At 30.1% G+C, this 19,905-nt stretch overlaps 4 protein-coding genes across 8 annotated transcripts in view; 1 reads left to right on the forward strand and 3 right to left on the reverse strand.

Moving 5' to 3' along the window:
* LOC117242972 overlaps positions 1-6,491 on the reverse strand; it is a 28,805-nt gene extending 22,314 nt beyond the window's left edge. For 2 of the 3 annotated variants that reach the window (XM_033510068.1, XM_033510061.1), the window contains exons 1-4: positions 6,297-6,491; positions 3,183-3,519; positions 2,397-2,684; positions 121-1,857 (exon numbers count right to left, since the gene is read on the reverse strand). In XM_033510068.1, the coding sequence (XP_033365959.1) occupies positions 121-1,857; positions 2,397-2,684; positions 3,183-3,413 (2,256 nt within the window). In that variant the 5' untranslated portion in view covers positions 3,414-3,519; positions 6,297-6,491. Of the gene's footprint in view, positions 1-120; positions 1,858-2,396; positions 2,685-3,182; positions 3,520-6,296 lie in introns of those variants that run through there. The other variant, XM_033510053.1, reaches the window with a different exon arrangement.
* Positions 6,492-7,430: 939 nt separating this feature from the next.
* LOC117243120 (UDP-galactose transporter senju) lies at positions 7,431-9,699 on the reverse strand. 3 transcript variants are annotated; one of them, XM_033510339.1, is made up of 6 exons: positions 9,504-9,699; positions 9,018-9,132; positions 8,900-8,946; positions 8,406-8,545; positions 8,176-8,331; positions 7,431-8,097 (listed from the first exon to the last, which is right to left on the reverse strand). In XM_033510339.1, the coding sequence occupies exons 1-6, from the start codon at positions 9,592-9,594 to the stop codon at positions 7,624-7,626; spliced, it is 1,023 nt and encodes a 340-aa protein (XP_033366230.1). In that variant the 5' UTR covers positions 9,595-9,699; the 3' UTR covers positions 7,431-7,623. The 3 variants fall into 3 exon arrangements, with proteins under 3 accessions (XP_033366230.1, XP_033366251.1, XP_033366240.1); XM_033510360.1 differs by lacking the exon at positions 9,504-9,699 and adding an exon at positions 9,273-9,481; XM_033510349.1 differs by lacking the exon at positions 9,504-9,699 and adding an exon at positions 9,216-9,481.
* A 570-nt stretch (positions 9,700-10,269) lies between these two features.
* LOC117243065 (TBC1 domain family member 23) lies at positions 10,270-15,380 on the reverse strand. Its single transcript, XM_033510242.1, has 9 exons — positions 15,107-15,380; positions 14,376-14,596; positions 14,085-14,289; positions 13,759-13,995; positions 13,313-13,688; positions 13,035-13,248; positions 12,651-12,962; positions 12,158-12,290; positions 10,270-12,089 (listed from the first exon to the last, which is right to left on the reverse strand). The coding sequence occupies exons 1-9, from the start codon at positions 15,133-15,135 to the stop codon at positions 11,816-11,818; spliced, it is 2,001 nt and encodes a 666-aa protein (XP_033366133.1). The 5' UTR covers positions 15,136-15,380; the 3' UTR covers positions 10,270-11,815.
* An 847-nt stretch (positions 15,381-16,227) lies between these two features.
* Positions 16,228-19,866, forward strand: LOC117243070 (mitochondrial import receptor subunit TOM70). Its single transcript, XM_033510255.1, has 8 exons — positions 16,228-16,671; positions 17,037-17,210; positions 17,289-17,496; positions 17,584-17,725; positions 17,830-18,181; positions 18,332-18,556; positions 18,643-18,863; positions 18,983-19,866. Exons 1-8 carry the CDS (start codon positions 16,429-16,431, stop codon positions 19,146-19,148), a joined length of 1,731 nt encoding a protein of 576 aa, XP_033366146.1. The 5' UTR covers positions 16,228-16,428; the 3' UTR covers positions 19,149-19,866.
* Positions 19,867-19,905: the final 39 nt, after the last annotated feature.

A 19,905-nucleotide genomic window follows, 5' to 3' on the forward strand; every position in this document is an offset into this window, starting at 1 on the left:
TACTAGATCTAATGCTCTAAATTAATTATAAAATTATATTTAATCACTACACCATACAGAATAAATAATTCAAGATATGTATATACATGCACGAATAAAATCCTTTATTGCAAAACTTACTTTATTATGCAGATCCTCTAACACTTCCTGGTCAACCAGTCCAAGTTCCTCCCAGCTTGGCTCTCCTGCTATAGATTCCATCTCGTCAACCCCATAAATAGTATTGCCACTTTTCTCAATCACACTTGCACCCCCTTTATCGCGATCACTCCTCGACGTTCGTTCACAATCAACATTTCTCAACGACTCACGATCACCATTATCGTTCCTCGAACTACTCGTTATGCAACCTCTTAACTTCGCAAAATCTTTCTGCACAGTTTCATTCTCGTTCACCTTAATTTGATCTTGATTTATTCTCGAATAATTCTGTTCCATTTCGTTATTCTTCACCACAGAACCAAAGAAAGAATCAACTTCCTGGTAATTTTTTAAAGATTTACTTTCCTCTTCTGTATTCTTCTTCTGAACATTTTCGGATATTTTATTTTCTAAATTACTTTTCCTATTAACATCTAATTTCTTATTTTGGGCTCCAAAATCGTCAGATTCTAATTTTGAGGTTTTAGAAATTACGGGCTCCATTGTCAACGAAACATCTTGCTTTTCATTTTTCCATAAAATCTCATCCTCAGAACTTTCAGAATTATTATTCTTCACATTTGAATCCAAAATGACATTTTGAGCATTCTGAACCAACCTAATCTCTTCCTTCTTGACTTCTTTCACCTTCCCACCCGTTTCAATAATCTTCATGCACTTAACGTCTCCATTCTGGTCCATATTATGTTTACCATCTTTATCCTCCGATCTACTCACGGTTTTCTTCTTCTTCAACTGCTCAAGAGCCTTAGCTCCGCTAAGCAATGGACTGTTAGTCCTAGTAAGAATACTCTTCTTAGGACTCAGATCCGCATTATACGTATACATTTCTCTTTTGGGACTACTAGAAACGGATCTGGACGCTCTTCTAGGCTTGCAAGACTCTCTATGAGGACTACAGGGCTGAGAAGAAGGTCTAGGTCGAGTTATGGGCATTTTGGTAACTGGAGAAACCGGAAGTGGAATCTTAGTTTTAGGAGTAGATTCCAGAGACTCTGTATCATCACTATCTGGAGTTCTTAGTTTAACAATTTCGCCCCCAAAATGAACTCTTCTGGGCGTTTTTCTTTTATTAGGATCTTCCTTCCCTTCAGCTTCGTTTTTTACATCAATTCCACCTTCTTCTCCATCCTGCTCCTGTTCACTGTCATCTTTTTCTTCAAGAATAGTCATAGTGATGGCTGTTTCCTCGTTAAACTTAATCTCTGTTTCTAATACGATCCTAGCAGCAGGCATAGTCGTATTATTGACTTCGTCCTCCTCTTCAGCAATACCGGAAGTGTCACTATCGCTCTCCCATTTACCTTCCAAGTTTTTATTCTCCACTTTCTCCACGTTCTTAACACCTGTATCTTTCTTAGTACTTTTCTTAGCAGATTTTACATTGTAGATCTTGGACAAGATTTCAATATTTCTTTTCAGCTTGTTGTCGTAGTCCTCCAAGTAACTCTCGAATTCTGCTATGCCAACTGCGTCCCGGATCTTCATTAACGATTTTAATACAGCTTCCTGATGCGGTACCTGAGCTAAACGCGAGGCTAGAGCTATCGTCGCGTCCTTCACCAGTCGAGGATCGGGCAATGGGCTGTTGGTCGATGGAAATAGCAACGAAGGCACGCTTAAGATCACACCGGTCGTCACGTTAGTCTGGAAGGAGTCCCGTACCTCCGAACGGTTCAGCCCATCCTGAAGAATCTGCAAGAAAATGGTCGATGCAACTGCATTTAGACATCGATCGACGATAATACAAAGATAGTGGGGAGATTACAAGGTCATGGATTGCTTGCGCATCACGGACATGTCCGGCATGTTTGTCGAAAATTTTGAAAGCTGGGATCGGTAAAGATGATTGATGTAGAAAGGGAAAAGAAAATGGAATTAAATTTAATATTAGTATATAGCATCCACATACTGATTATGAACTAAATAAAGATCGTATCCGCATTAGAGCTTGTGAATAGCTTGCAAACAAAATACAACAAATTTTTTGCGAACATATTTTCTTTACTTCAATACGTTAATGTGCTGCCTCTTGAGCGAGTATTGTACGGTGTTCTGTATTTGTGCTACTAATATACATGGGTCCCTTCTAATGAGCATGACAACACAATATGAACGCAGCTTAATGTTTTTGAGTTGTTTACGATAATCTAATAAAGAAAATGTAAACGTTCGTAAAATTTCAAAATAGACAGAAACGAGTATTAGAATTGGAAATTGGAAAATATCCGTACGTTTTTAATAGTATTATCCCTGTCGTGACTATGAATGAGAAAAACTCGGAAGGCGTCCAAGACGCCTTTACGAACGGCGGGAGCAGAGTGACCCAAATTATTGACCAGCTCGGGTACCACTGGTTGCATGACCTTGTCCACGATGTCAGCATTCAAAGTCGGTAACACGTCTATAAGCACACGAAGAGCGTGCTGGCGCACCTCCCATTCTGGATCACGCAGTCTCTCGGATATCTCCAGGAACGTCGAATGGGTATCCACTTCGCTTGGAAATTTTCGGGTGCGTACCTGTACAAGAATACATATAAAAGACGTTCAGTTCAAAACATATTAATTCTATAATTCTTGCTATGTAATTAGTAATATAACTTTTCATTTCTTCTAGAACAATGTAAGAAATTCTAGACCCTCTTATATTCATAAAAACAAAACATTTCTATTTGAAAACTACATGGAAAAAAGTTGACAAGTACAATTTTGTTGATTTTTTAAATCTCTTTAAATCGAAAGATGTGAGCCTTCTATATATAAATGAATCTATGAAATTTATAATGTAGAATATATATATATATAATACTACGACAGTTTTTGATAAAATTAAATTTTAAATTGCTTATCATACTTTCCCCTACGGTCTTCATTTGTAAACTAATTCTTCTCCAATTTTCTCTGCAGAAAATATCTTTATTCATTTGTTAATTCTATTTCGTCATCACCAATCTCTGTTGCTCATCAGTAATCCATCAAATACAGAAGTCATTAATCAGATAGCACGACTATACAAACCACATGTTCCCAAAGAGGAGTCAGTTGTATTGGTTGGCTGTTCGGTGAGGTCAATGTCATCTTTCGAGAGTGTCGTTGACGGTGAGCTCGAAGAGTTGGGCTTTCAGGTGTCGAATAAAGATCGAGGGGAGAGGATCGTGCCGGAAGTGGCGAGGAATCCTTCTGGGGCTGCAGAGGCCCCGAATTCGTCGATCCTGTCATAGATAAAGTAAACTCCAGGCACTTGGACATACCACCGTTACGTCTCGTCTGAAGGAAACCATGGGTCCTTCATCGTCTTCCACGAGGATTGTTTTTCTGATTCTGGATCGTTCATCGAGTCACGCAAGCGACAGGCCTGATTGACAGATTCGTTAGATATTTACTGTGGGCCAAGTAACGCTGTAACGCTAGTACACCTGTGATGTTCGATATATTCAATGACCTATATGCATAGTGAAATGTTACAACATAATATTCTAAAATTTATTTATCACTTTCTAAATTATTTTTAAATAGCATTTTTAAATCAAGTGGAAATCATAATGATAGATGTGAATTAATATTTATCCAGTAATATTATTAATTTATATTAATGATCCATTCCGGTCCAAAATATATAATTCTTGTTTGTAATATAATTTTGTTGAGTATTACAATTTTCTGTATACCACGACAATGGAAGCAGTGGAATTGCACATATGTAAGTGAATTATACAACTATAGCAGATGTGTACCACTGAAAACTATCATTTCCCTTGTCGAGATGCGTATACAATATATCCACTTACATCGTTGATATAGCTAACAAAAATGTTTTTACTAAGTATACTTGGACTTACAAGAACTTTGAATTAGTTAAAAGTATGTAGCACGGAATTCTATACTAATATGTATATGTAAGTACATGTGCGCACGTACAAGCGGCTACAAGTGGCTAAGCACAAATTATCCACATCTAACATAGACTATGTTAACTCGTCCTTACTTTCAATCTCTAGTATACTGTATACATGTTCTAATAAATAATATTCTTCAGATTATAAAAAGTTTGAGAAAATAAATTGTAATTTGATATTTTTTATCTATCATTTTATCTATCATTTCTTCATTATTTTATTATTTATCATTGTCTCATTTTTTATAGTTTTCAAATAATTCATCCAGGCTTATTACGAATATTCATTTAACACAAATTAATATTTTAACGATTTTAACGGTAGATTTTGATTTCCATAATAGAAACTAAAGGATATTTCCTTCACTTCCGGCAGCAATTCTTACATACGGATGTATAAAATGATTGACATTGGTAAAGCTTTAACCGGTTAACCGCTAATACATCCCATTTCCGATTTCAGTTGCAGAATCAATCACCGTAGTCACGAAATCAGTTTTATTATTAATCGATACTCCTTTAATGTGCATTAAAACGCTTGTCTTTTCTTTAATAAGAAAATCAATAATTCATTACGGGATATATCAAACTTTTCTTATTAAAAATTGATTAATTTAACAATGATAATAAAATACAATTAATTTTAAATATTATTTTAATGTTACACGGAATAAATCTGAAGGAATTACTTTCGAATTTAATTTTTTGTCAAATTTACGATAATGATCTTCTTTAAACAATATTATACAGAATTACAATAAAATTACAATTTTACAATATAAATCTATAATAATTTTATAATTTCACGAATAATTCCGCTTTCTATATTTCGAATATTTCCGCAGTATTTATGAACCATAGAAACGTGACGTTCCTAGTTGTTAAAAATCAGCCGTGTGATTTTCGTTTCGTAACAGTATGCCAACGAGCCACGTTATCCCAGCCCCTGTGGCAAATATTTTTTAAAAAAGAAATAAAGGGACGAAGTCGCAAAGTTTATCATCGGATCTCGCGACACGAACACCGCATAAAACTAGTACACACGAAAGCGATTGCATAATCCAAAGAAAACGTGCGTGCGTCTCGAGGAGTCGCGAAAGAAGAAAGGGGCCGTCCACTTGCAGCAATAAAGGATACATACATACATACTTTTCCAGCGCACTTAACCTCGCGTCAACCGTGTTTTTTTCCTTATATATTTATTTTTCTTCTTTCTCAAGTGCACGTTTGCTGAATTAACCTGCGTCATCAGATTACAGTTGAAATTTTTGACTCAAAAATTTTGACAAATGCACTGTTGTGATGGATTAAATCATGTTTATTATATTAGTATATTTACTAGCTGTTTATATTAACTGGAATGGATAAATATACAAGTAGCATGAATAGGTATTGCTTGTTATTGCATCATTTAATGAAAGAAATGGCATACTGGCAAATATTAATTGTTAAATAATCATTCAATAAATTGATTTAAAAATACACAACTTTTTGATGAAAGGACGAAAAGTTTGGAATCATAGATTAAATACATTACTTAATCCATTTGCAAAACAATACGTCGTTGGTAAAGTAGATTTTATATAGAAATAATAATTTTTAGCACTGTTTTAAAGAAATATGAACAAACTTATTACACAACCTAATACATATATAAGAATCTTCGTGTAATGTTATTAACCTCTTGGATATTAGAATGGTGATTTTTAGTATCAGACCAATTTATGTCAGGTATGCACCTCTTCCTGAATAGTTCAATTAATATAAGGTAATTTATGTTGTTGAAGTATTTGTTTATAGAAAAAAATAAAATATTTTATTGTTGACTTGGCGCGATTTTCCAATCGCACCAATCACGTATCACTAAATTGTCACGTGCCCGAGATCGTAATATGTAAGCTGATTTATATAAACAGTATCGCGCATGAAAATACAGTCTTTAACCCCTCATTTACTCATATTTTATTTAACAAAACATCATTCATAACGCTTTTAGAATATCATTTTAACAATTTTCTCCAATCCATAAATAATATCAGACTTTTTCTATATGAACCACCATAATTAAATAATTCAAAAATCCTTGAAAAACAATTATAGAAACTATTTTTTCTACACACAATCTCTATTTTAGACGGAGATAGATAATATATTTTAAAAACAGATATTTACAATTTATAATCATTAAATTACAAATAACGATATTACAAAAATTATATTAATATGATCTTACTTACCTTTTACTTTTCTCTTCGTGTATAAGTGAGACAAGAACTTTTTTAACTATAGTAACATATTTCACACTTTTTTAACTGTAATGCTATAATTTATTATGTTTGAAGTTTTTTGTACTGTTTCGAATGCACATTTCATTACAAACGGCGCGACAATCGAAAAAATCCAATACGGACTTCACGTGACGGCAGCCAACATGTGACTACCGCTACTCTATTCCGAAAGTAAGGTGATTTGCAGGTAATATCGACCATCCACTCCCCACTTCTCGAAAAATGGTCTTCTATAGATGTATACAATAGGTGGAATTGCAAGAATAGCTAATCTTAGAAAAAGTAATTTACATTAGTCGATATTGACTCTGTTGTATCCTTTCGATTATTTTATTAATCTAATCCTGTTTTTATCTTTTTAATGGTTAATGAATTTCTCAAATTCGAGGTGCTTCTGAAAAAATCGTTATTAATATGTATAATTTGCCATCTTCACTGCATGATAAAGATTTTCTTAAAAGCTCAATAATCTTCTGTTTCTTAAAATAAAATTAAGTTTGGGATACAAAACTTCGAGTATCACAGCAGGGTTAATAATGCACAATAAAATTTGTCGATGTTTGATTCCATTCAAATTTCCCGCCAAATAGAATTTCGATAAATCGAAGAATTCTTGGTTTGAAATTGTACATGATGCGTACATAAAAATATGTATTGCTTAATAAATTTTATTACTCAAGTACTTTCTATTATAAACAGCTTTTAATAAATTACTTTATCACTATTATTATATATATGTATGAAATATGTAATGCTTTCGAAAAAAGAAACTATTACTGTATTCTTTTAAATACGGTATAAAATTCCAAATATAATTTTGTCATTGTTCTTTTTTACAAATAATATATAATAATAATACTTTTATAATAATCTATATATTATTTCCTAATAATACAGTTACTCACTATGTATATAATAACACAATTTTTTAAGTTCCACAATTAAGATTCAACCACTTAATTAAACCACACAATTACACATGGAATAATAAGAATCGTAATATTTTATAAAATTAGAATTAACTATTCATAAATACATGTATAAGATATAAATATTTAACACAAAAAAAGGAAATATAATTCATATCTCTATAACAAATCGTTTTCCTTTAATACTTATTAACATAAAAGTTCTTCAAATTAGTTACATTTATAAATCTATGCATACATAAAGCTATACAATAAAACATAATGGGACAGACACATGAGTAACAGGTTTACATCAGGAAAAATCCATGTACAGAATATAATTAAGGAAGGTTTTTAATTGATGTCTACTAAACTATGTTATCAGCCTTTGTTCGTTCTTTGGTCCAGGTATTTTGTACTGGATTTTGCGAATACAATATAACTGCATAACTTACCATAGCGATCGAAAGTACGGTATTTAAATGGATTGGAATACTAAATATCAGCCAACACAAAACCGCTGTGAATATCAGTTCTAACGCACTAGCGAAAGTTTTTAAGATAGAGTTCAAATTTTTCAAGAAAAAACTTGTGATAATTCCTATTGCTGTATTATTCAGCATTATTATTATTATTTTTGGTTGCATAAGTATACCAAGATCAGCATTGTTCAACATATTAGAGGCATTATTTGCTGACATAAAAAATAGTATAAAAACTATAAGGTTACAAAAGATACTATCAATATACATAAACACATTTTGTACAAAAATATTGATGTTTGCCCCTTGCTCTTTAAGTAAATATTCGTTGTAAACTCCAGCTAGGCAGGAGCAAATTGTCTGAAAAAGTTTAAAGATTACAACTTATTAAAATTTTCTGGATCAGAGAATATTTTTTCTTAATGATTCTATACATACCTGTATAAATACTAAAATGATGTTACTACTCAAATTAATTTTAGCATTAAATATATTGACGCTAAAGTCCAATTCTATATGTTTCACCATACATCCAATAGTCAGTAATACTAGCGAAAACCATTGTTTCAATGATAATTTCTTGTTAAAAACGACCTAAAAAAGCTATATTTTAGAAAATACTTTTTTCCACTCCAATGTAAGTTATAACAAAAGTTTCTGATATGTACCTGGAAAATAATTCCAGTCATGACAACACGAAATTGCAACAACACATAGTAAGTTGTTGGATCAAATATGGCCAAATTAATAAATGCCAGATTATTGTATAAACAATACAAAAATGATGGTATCATGTACAGCAATAGCACTAGAATAAGAGTATTTAAATTTACTTTATTTTCTATTATATTAATTTCACAAATTAAATGAATACTTAAAGAACATCTAGATTTTAGTCTACTTATTTAAATCAATAATCATATTATGAAATATTTAGTTTTCGAAAAGTGTATAAAACTGGAATCAATAATTTATCTTATCTTGTGTTCTATTTATATAATACCTCAACATGACAATTTTTAGTCCTTAATTACATCTACCAAAGTAAGTCAAAGATTTGCTATAAATAGTTTATCAATTTTAAGAAATAAATATAAATTTTATCTGCATAACTAAATTATTTTAATGTATTGAATTCTCCAAAATAATATACAATATTTACCTTTCTTATTTTCCGTTACTTCTTGGCACAAACTTCCAAAGCTATTGCTGAAGATAAAATAATAAGTTTTGTACTTATATAGAAATTTCAAAGAATAGTATTTAATTTATTTACTTACTCTTTGCAGTAGAATATTATAGAAGTAAATAACTTTAATATTTCTGTCATCAATACTACCATAATAATATTATATTCATAGTGACCATCTCTTTGAGACCAAGTTACAATAATACCTAAGATAATAATAATTTTAGAAATATTTTAATTAAAAAAATACAATGTATATTTTTACAAAACAGCAATGGGGAAAATTTACAAAATATTACATAGAAATTGTTACGAAATTTCCTGAAATTTACGAAGTAACCTGTACCATATGCTACTAAACATTATATACTACAAAACATTTAAATCATATCTAAAACTGATAAAATAATGCACACGATATTCATAAATAACTATATAGTTTAATGCTAATTTCTTTTTGTATTGTCATTACTGAGTAGTTTCTGTTTGACAAATATTAACAAATAAAATCATGTAACAAGTAAAATCATGTGGCAAGAATATAAACAAACAGAGAAACATAACCACATTCATGTACCTTGGTTCACAAACAGAGCCATGTATGAAATAAAAATGACAGGACTCCATCTTCCTGGGAATAATTCACCCCAATTGATGGTTCCCATCATAAACTCTATTATAAGATATTATTACGTAAAAAACATTTGTAAAGTATATATATATTGCTAACTACTTCGTTGCCGGGACGTCTGTTAACAACTGATAACAAGAATCACGATTTACGATACACTTTTATCGTATCAAACATACATCAAATTGTACAAACATACATCAAATTGTACAAACATATATAAAATTGTTCATTTGAAGTTATATAAAGAGATAATATCTGTTATCTGATAAAAATGTCCTTTTTCTAAAATATGCTTCAGTATTGTTTCATTATTCTCCAACTTTTACCTTATTTGTTAATTGAATATTAACGTGTACTCCTACGCAAAAGATTATCGTAGGAAGTAAGGAGAAAGTTATTATATTTTTTAACTTTATTAATTCTTATTTAATTAAATCTTATTTTTATAATAAAATTTATGACAGTAATATATTTTATATTTTATATTATTCGGAAAATTTTGCAAGGTTAAATGAACGATTAATGATGAAAAAACAAATTGAGATATTTGAAATATAATGAAAATCATTTTTTATAATACATAAAGATAATCATAAGTACATATTTTATTTTTACAATCTTTTGAAAACATCTATCGTTTAAACTCATTCTTGATGCGTTACATAAAATTTATTTACATACATAGAATGGAAAATTTGCATTTAAGAAGTGCTTTACAATATACTATAATTTATTAAACTTCTATAATTTTTTACGTAACAACTATCCCGCCATTCATGCTTTTCATTCGTCGTGGAAGCACATAAATAGAAAAAGTTTTTTTTATACATAGAATTCATTATTGTGTATCAAGAAATATGTTACAGATACTATTGTTAAAAATATTAACAATGCTGACATATTATCTACAAGATCAAAAATTTCAATAGTTTTATTAAGTATACATTAAATTATGCTTTTTATAATCTTTAAACATAGAATAGACGCTAATGTACATCATAAATAATCTCTGTAATCTACAATGGTGGAATTAGAACCATACTGAAACGTGTGTTCGTAATTTACACAAAAATGAACGTATGTTGCGAACAATATTGTCCCGGATTACAGAAAGACAGCGCAACAGTGTGCACGAAAACCCATTATGAGGATGATTTCTATTGATATATTATTACCAGTATAATCTTAACAATAAATTCGGAAAAAATCGTATTAGATACTTAATATTTTAAATACAAATTCCAGAGAAAAAGACAGAAAAATCTCGCTATGAAAGATTTTTGTATGATATATGTTCGAAAGATCGTAAATCGAAAACTTTAAAAATTCTTCGAAATATAATCAGGCAGTGTAATAAGTATGCCTGTAAAAGTGATACAACTGTTTACTTTTCAATATATTTTGTACCTTCTGTAAATATTTTATAAAGACATTTAGTGCAAGACTATATGCTATAAAATGCAAATATTATAACCATTCTGTTAATGTTTCTCGAATCGTATTACATTAGGACCAATTATCAGTTCATTATAACATACAGATACTATGTAGTAATATATGTATGCATGAAATGCCATATTAGCTTGTGATTCGAAGTTTTTAGTGTCCTGTAAGGAAAAGAAATAAATTATTCGCATTTCTATAAACATTGGTATCACATTATGAATCATATTTATGTAAAGGAATCAATGACATTTTAATTCATGGCACGTTACACTCCATCGTAGATAATCACATCAATGATTTGCAGAGTCCATTACCTCTCCTATTCATTTTTATAGTAAGGCCACTGTTTAGCCATATGTAAAGTAAATACTAAATCAAATATTATTAACATTGATATGATATTATTACAAAAAGCAATAGGAAAAATGCAGTTTTATGAAAGCAAAATATTTTTGAGAACATTAAGAAAATGCGTGAAGAAAAATGGTAAGCGTAAATATAACTGATAAAAGTAATGACTTAGTAGAAACCACCAAAATCTTAGAATCCAAGTACAAATCGTGTTAGCCATTTTATCGATGGTACATTATATTAGGTTCATATACGAAACATTCGATTTATCGTTAAAATCTTTCACATACTATTTTCTTTAATTATACTAATATTATACGTTGTATTTGTAGTACCATTTAATTAAGAAAATTCTAGCCGATCGAACAAATAAAAAATTTCATTTCGGATATTCATTCGATAAAATTTGTTTAAAACGAATAAAATTTCATCACTCGCGTACCAGCGCGTACTCAATATCAATCTGATGTTTTCAATTGTTTTAAAATCTGTTGCGTGATCAATTTAGTAGCCTCACTCGCATTAGGAATAAGAAATTTATCCATATCTGAAATAACCGTATCGTTATATTGCGTTGTACCGTATTTAAATGTAATCAAATCCGAGTGTCTCTTTCTAGATGTTATTTTTACGACACTCGTCAACGGACGTTTTACAATTACATGTGCTGCACCTTTCCTTTCTTGTATTTCCCGAAGTACTACAAGGTGAGTATCAGTAACCAAAAGTATACTGAAAAAAAATGTTTTTTTTTAATGTTAAGTAACAAAATAAATTAACACTTTGATTTAAATATTCACCTATCACAAAGATCTCCATTGACTTTCACTTCTTGACATTTAAAGGAATGTAACAATTTTGGATCCTTCAGCCACTGTTGGATAGATACAACTTCAATAGGTTCTTCACTTTCATTATTTGTCATTGTCATATCTACGGCATATAATAATTATAGAATATTAATAAAATAAATAAATAAAGATGTATTTGCAATTTATTATAAAACTGCATTATCCCATCAACGCTACAACACTGATATAAAGCATAACTCTCGTATGATTTTCGATTAATTAAATTAAATTAATTTCGATCTCAATAATCTCGATTATATCACAACTCTTATAAATCTCACATATCATCTCTCCACGTGCATTCTACAAATCGCTCTTCATTCACAATTGATACTTTAACATAAATATTCGCTCAAACCATGAGTTTCGTATAAAATAACTTGAGATAGTAATCAATCAAGCATGCAATTTAAGGAATATCTGAATTCAAATAAGAACGTACCCAATTCTTGATCATCGTCTATACTAAATACAGGGCCTGTCTTTTTTTGTCGCTTAACAAAATCCAAGTCTTTGCCGTTCCTATTTTCTATGTTATTATGAACACTTGCTGACGGATTGACGATATAATCGAATAATTTTCCCTTCACTTTCTTAATTTTTCCAAAGAAATCGGAATTATTACTTTTAACTTTGACAGGACTTGTTTCATTCGAATTTGTCTCCGAAATATTAGCACTGCATACTAAACAGTGCTGTGAATTATGATCAACAAGACTAGAAACGACTTCATCACCAAAGTATTCATGTATGGCTGCAATGAAATGCTCTTGCAAAATAATTATTTTGAATGAAATATTTTAAATGAATATAATATAATAACTACCTTGATATCCTGATGTGACCATACTAACATATTGCGTGTGTTTCTGTAAAAAAGATGCAACTACCATATGCGTGTAACGATCTTCCTCTTGTCTACCACTCCCTAAAAAGCAAAGATGTTCACCACCAGCTTGCGATCCAACCGCTAATGCTTGGCGTTGTGCTTGCAACAATCCTTGTACTGCTGTGGCAAAAGCAGCAGGTTCTTGAAGCATCTAAAATGAAATTTATAAATTTAAAAAGAACTTCTATATATAAAAAAGACAAAAAAAAACATACCAAATTACAATCTAGATGAAATGCAGTTGGTAAATGTCCTGCATTGTATTGTTCAGCAGGTCTGCAGTCTACTAAAAAGAACTTGACCGATTCAACCGAGGTATTAGGTATGGACGGACTCTCGATAGAATTTTCAACTAATTCTTGGGCTGATACGGGTAAACAAAGCGCATGAGATATACATTTTTCATCGAAACCATTGTCAAATATAATAGGATATAAATCTTGTTTAAAAGATGATGGTGTCTTCATTGCATAATACTGTGCCAAAGAACAAAAGTCTGTCACATCTTCTGCTTCCAATGCACAGGGCATAGCAGCAATCGCGTCTATTATAGTTTGTTTATCATTATCTTTCATACTTAAGATTTGCTCCCTATAAAAAGTAGTATAGTAAATTTCATAGTAATTTCATTTTGGGGGGAAGTGTTTTGTAATTCTCCTACCTAGCATTTATTACCATGATAAGTGAAAGGAATAACATAAAAAATGGATCAGCTTGCATGAAATATAGATCCCACATTGTACAAACAGCTGGCAATGAACATACACCAGCAAATAGTGTAGTTACCCATCCTTTTGTATATTGATCAGGAGATACTCTTTTCGTATCCAAGAAAGAACATAATTCTGGTTCATGATAGAGTAGTAATAGTCTTAATACAGAACTGTATGTTTCACCTCTGTAAGCATAAAATAATATTACTCATAAGAAAGATAAAGAAAGAGTAATGGTGGAAGAAAGGATAATTAATTGTAAAATATTATATACCTAGGTATATAAAAGTCTATTATTGCTTCAAATAAATTATATGTTGCACTTCGTGGAAGTTTTAAAGCTATTAAGGGACCCAACAGCTCTATCCAGCCATTTCCTCTCTTATATTGTTTCCCACTATTCTTACAATAAAATGTTAAAATAGACTCTAAATCAGAAACAACAGAAACTTTGTCTTCATCATCGTTTCCTAGTTTTGCTACAACAAAAATATATAATCTATAAAATCTATAACAAGACAGATGTATATAAATAAATCATATAATGTGCATGCAAATAACTTACCAACCAATTGCTGACAATCATCACGTATAATATTCTGTTCTGGTAAATCAAAAACTTCATTAAATTGACTTAATTGATTACCCCGATCGATAACATCTAAACATGCTTGCCATACATCATGTCTTAAATTTGCAGGAACAGCTTGTCCCTTACAAATTGCGTATATGTCGGATGCTGATGGTGCTTGTGTATCAAGTAAAGCTGCTTCTAGCTCCAATACCCTAAATGTTTATCTCATATTTATATCCATTTATTATAATAAACAAAATTTGTTCAACTTCGTGTTATTATTCTTTAGTATCGATAAAGTGTACGGTACATAATACAAATATTACAATATATGACAAATGTTTACATATTTTTTCACAAGGTAGTTAATAAACATTTGCAAACATATGAACAAGCTTAAAGAAAGACATAAATACTTAAGTATCCACCATACTTCTTTTTTAGCCAGGAAGGATTAAGAAAAAATTTATTTAACAGAATGATATGTAAAATTTGCATATAATCATACGTAGACTTATTTATTTTTGGTATGCTAGTATTGCTTTTCAATATACGAAGAAAGTAAGAAGATAAAAGTACCGCAAGACGTCAATCGATATTAAGTCGCAAAAAAATAAGTTGGAAAATTTCATTGATGGAACGAACGACTAAAATTCATGTTTATTGAAACAAAGAATTCCTTCTCGTTTGAAAAATATAAAGAAATTTGAAAATTAGCTCACCAGGTGTTTTCATCTTCTTGTAGTGCCATTTTGGTAAACGTCACACTTGTATCGTAGTGTGCAAAATCGTGAATTCGATATAAATTATAATTTTCTACAGGAGAATAAACTTTTTCTATCAGTTAGCATTCTTCGTCGAGTTTTACAATTTTCATCACATTTCTTGTGGTTTACGTTCTGTTTAAAATTCAACGATCTATAGATAGCACAGACGAAAGTTCGCTCTTGTTGACAAATCGTTGCCATCTTTTAGATAAAATTTTTATATGTGTAACAAAACGCGCGAATATTTAATCATCCTGTTTTACATATATTAGAATGAATTTATTTTCATAATAATACATTTATTTATATATAATAATGAATTTAATAATAAATTATACAATATGGATATATTTATCTATAACATAGATTTATTTGCAACAAGTAAAATTCCATTTTTAATTAATAATCAATATTGTATAAAATAAACATTATTCCTTTTAATTTTTAATAAAAAATAAAAAAACATTGTTTTAGAAGCTTATATCATTGATTTAATCTAATCTATTGCGGTCGTATTACGAAATGTTTGTATAGTAATAGTATACCAAGGAAAATGATAATCCACTCTTATACGATATATACATTGACTCGGGAAGTATTTAAACATTTACCGAAGAAACCATATATATATATAATGGATGCGTTATATAAAACATTTTGAAATTTCATTATCGCTGTAATGAGATCCAACTATCATAATTATACTGTATATTCTATGTATACATTTTAAAATCGGTTTCAAATTTTATTAATATATTCATAATAATAGTCAGGTTTCATTATTACTGTTTATAATGTTAATGAAATTTTTTAATGTTTCGTATAACACATATATATATTATATAATATATAATATATATAATTTATAAAAGGTTTCTACAATTGTTTGAATACCTTCATGAGCCACTGAAAACAGAACAATAATCGTTTTCAACTATAATCCAATGGTAAAATGAGAAATTGTTAAAATTCAACGTTATACGAGTATGTATATCGGCCTTAATACATACAATATTGTCATGGTCGTATACACGGGTACCTTGTGACTGCGACCGTTGATAACATTTAGCGCTAAATTCACACAGCGGCGAAAATGTGTACTAAACGATTCGTTTCTTCGAGGATTCGTTTGCAAATGCCTATAGTGATCTTTCCGCATGGTCGCTCGACTTTATATTAGTTCTCACTGTTCGTTTTTATATCGGTGAGATTAGAAGAGCAAGGCGAAGTCGAGAGAAATCCTTGACACTTGAGGACAGCGAGAAATTCGCGACAAAATGACGGGAGCAAGTGGCGCGAGCGTGGCCGGTAGTCCGCTGCCAAAATGGCAACTCGCTTTGGTTGTTGCAGCGCCGGTAGCGTTGGGCCTTGGTTACATATATTTTAAAAACTCTAAACCGTCATCGAAGCCTAGTCGCGGTAAATCGAAAAACAACTTGAAGAAAAATGGCACGACATGCGCCGATAAACAAATATCAATCGATACAGAGAATCCACCAAAAAGCACCAATGATGCAGAGGTTAGGAACATTTTGATTATTACATTTTCATTTTTGTTTTATCAATAGATGGTGAATGTTTATGCGTTTATAGGGAATCTAAATGTGCAGAAATGTACATAATACAATGAATCATAAAATATGTAAAGTGTTTGATATTTAATAGGTAATAGGAAACAAATCTCTTTTAACTTCTATTTCTTTAATTATGAAAATGTTTAGTTTTATAAAAATATGATTTTGCATAAATAGACTATTTACTATAGATTATTCATATTAATTTCTGACTTATTAAATCGCCCATAGTGAGTTAAGATGTTGAATGAGTTATAAAGATAAATTCTTATAATACGTCTTGTATATTAAACAAAGATATATCATTGTAGACTCCATTGGAAAAAGCTCAGAAATTAAAAAATCTAGGGAATGAGCAATTCAAAATAGGAAAATACGACGAGGCAATAAGTTACTACAATAGCGCAATTGAAACTTGTCCACAAGAGAATTCAGAAGCTATAGCTACTTTTTATCAGAATAGAGCAGCTGCCTATGAACAACTGGTAATATATTATTCTCAGATGTTATAATATTGATATCAATGTTAGTTTAAATTACATATTACTAATGACATGTTACAGAAAAAATATAGTAGCGTGAAAGCAGATTGTACAAAAGCCTTAGAATTAAATCCAAGGTATGCAAAGGCACTACTACGTCGAGCAAGAGCAATGGAATATTCCAATGAATTAGAACCAGCTCTAGAGGATGTCACTGCTGCTTGTATTTTGGAAAACTTTTCAAATCAGACTGCAATGATGATGGCAGATAGAGTTTTAAAACAATTAGGTAAATTGTGCATGTAATATGAGGTTATGGCATTTAACAGACTTAGGTAAAATATAAATAGAGATATAAATCTGAAATTTCTTTTAGGTAGACAACATGCAACAGAATATTTGGCAAAAAAGAAATTAATTATGCCTAGTAAATATTTCATCAAAACATATATTATTACTTTCCACAAGGATCCTGTTTTTTCAATGCTTCAAGATACCGATTATAGTGATATATCACCGTAAATATTCATATTATTTTCAATTTTATCTTGCTAAATTATTACTAATTTATATAATTAAAATTTTATATGTTTGTATTTGGCAATTGTGTGTTGTGCTTTAGGGGTTTTGCTAAAGCTTTACAATATATAAAAGAACAAAAGTATGAAGATATAATACCAATCTGTACTGAAGAAATCAACAGTTCTGATCCAAATACATTGCCACATAAAATGAAAGTATTACTCTTACGAGCTACATTTTACATGTTATTAGGACAACATGATGCTTCAATTGAAGATTTTGGAACAATTATAAACAATGAGAGTGTTTCAAAAGACATAAAAGTGAATGCCTTAATAAAGAGAGCTACCTTATTTATGCAATTAGAAAATCCAGACAAGAGTTTTTGTGATTTTGAAACTGCTGCTGGACTTGATCCTGAGTGTGGCGATGTTTATCATCATAGAGGACATGTATCAATTTTTATAATTTTCTATGAAATATTTAAAAAATCTGTTAAATATACATAATTAAGTGAAACAAATAAACAAAATTGCAAATATGACAGTACTACTGTTGCATCATAATATGATAATTAAAAAAGATGTATTATTCGATTGTAGGTAAATTTAATTATGGAAAAGATAGATGAAGCCAGAGAAGATTTCAGAAAGGCTGTTGAATTTAATCCTGACTTTGGAGTAGGATATGTACAAAAATGTTACGCGGATTATCGTTATGGGATAGTAGAGAGAAGTAAAGAAGTAATAGAAGAAGCTATGAAAAATTTTGAAGCTGCCTTTGAGAAATTCCCAAACTGCTCAGAATGTTACACTCTCTATGCGCAGGTATAAATAAGTATTCTAAATATTCCAAAATCACTGCTAAATAATATACAAATTCACTATATTTTGCCGGATGTCTTATGGTGTAGATGTTAACGGAATTACAAGAATATCAGAAAGCAGACACTTACTTTGCTAAAGCAATTGAAAAAGATCCAATTAATGCTACAGTATATGTACATAGAGGTTTATTACAACTACAATGGCATGGTAATGTTGAGAAAGCTATAGAATATATTAATAAAGCATTGGAGATGGATGATAAGTGTGAATATGGGTATGAAACTTTGGGAACGATTGAAGTTCAAAGGTAAATTGAGATTTAGAAATATATATCTCTTCTTTTAGTAGATAAGTGTAAATAGATAAGTAGCATGTAATAGCAACTTTTATATATTAATCTGAAACATAATTTCAATTTCTTAATAGGGGAAACGTAGAGGAAGCGATAAAACTATTTGACAAGGCCTTAACATTAGGTCGCACGGCTATGGAACTTACACATATATTCAGTTTGAGAAACGCCGCAAAAACACGGCTCACGATAAAAGAAAGATTAGGTTCTGATGTAATGTTGAATTTCCAGAATATTTAATAAGTTTTTATAAAACTATTCTGATTAAATTCGAAATTTCAAATTAGAAATATATGTGGTTACCAGAATTAAAGAATCAAGTTTCATATACGCAATATGAACATAATTTTGTACAGGGTTTTAATAGAAGTTCTGCAATAATAGAATCATTGATTGATTTTGCAACCATACACATGTGTATTCGTTCATTATTCGATTCATAAACCTACCTATTCTATGAAAATTTCAAGTATATAATAAGAATCGATCATGGTTATTTTGTAATTACTTTATTATAATATTTTTTGTTGATAATTTCTATAAATAAGACTTTTGAAAGTTGCATTTATGAAATATTTAATTTGTTTTCATTATATCTACGATACTACAAAAGATAAGACACCTATCATTACTATAATCGCTGATTTAGAATTTTTGTAACAAAAATTTATATACCATTTACGTTATTCGTCTGTTTCACGAATTTGTCGTAATTAATTATGTTTAGATTACTTAAGTGTCCTAAAAATTCTTTGCTATATTTAGAAAAGTATATTTTATATATGTAAATGCTACTGCGAGCGCGCGCGCGAGAGAGAGAGAAAGATAAAAAGCAATTGAAAACTTGCATAATTTAATAATAATTTATAGTAGTTTAACAAATCTCATAATCATGATAAAAAAAAAACTGTATTTTGTATTATTTTGTGTATAAAGCTTATAAAACATTTTTAATCAAGTCATGTATAATTTATATATAAAAATATTAATATGTTAT

Source organism: Bombus vosnesenskii, unplaced genomic scaffold (genome assembly GCF_011952255.1).
Source record: "Bombus vosnesenskii isolate JDL3184/JDL3185 unplaced genomic scaffold, Bvos_JDL3184-5_v1.1 scf7180000013262, whole genome shotgun sequence".
NCBI lineage: Eukaryota > Metazoa > Arthropoda > Insecta > Hymenoptera > Apidae > Bombus > Bombus vosnesenskii.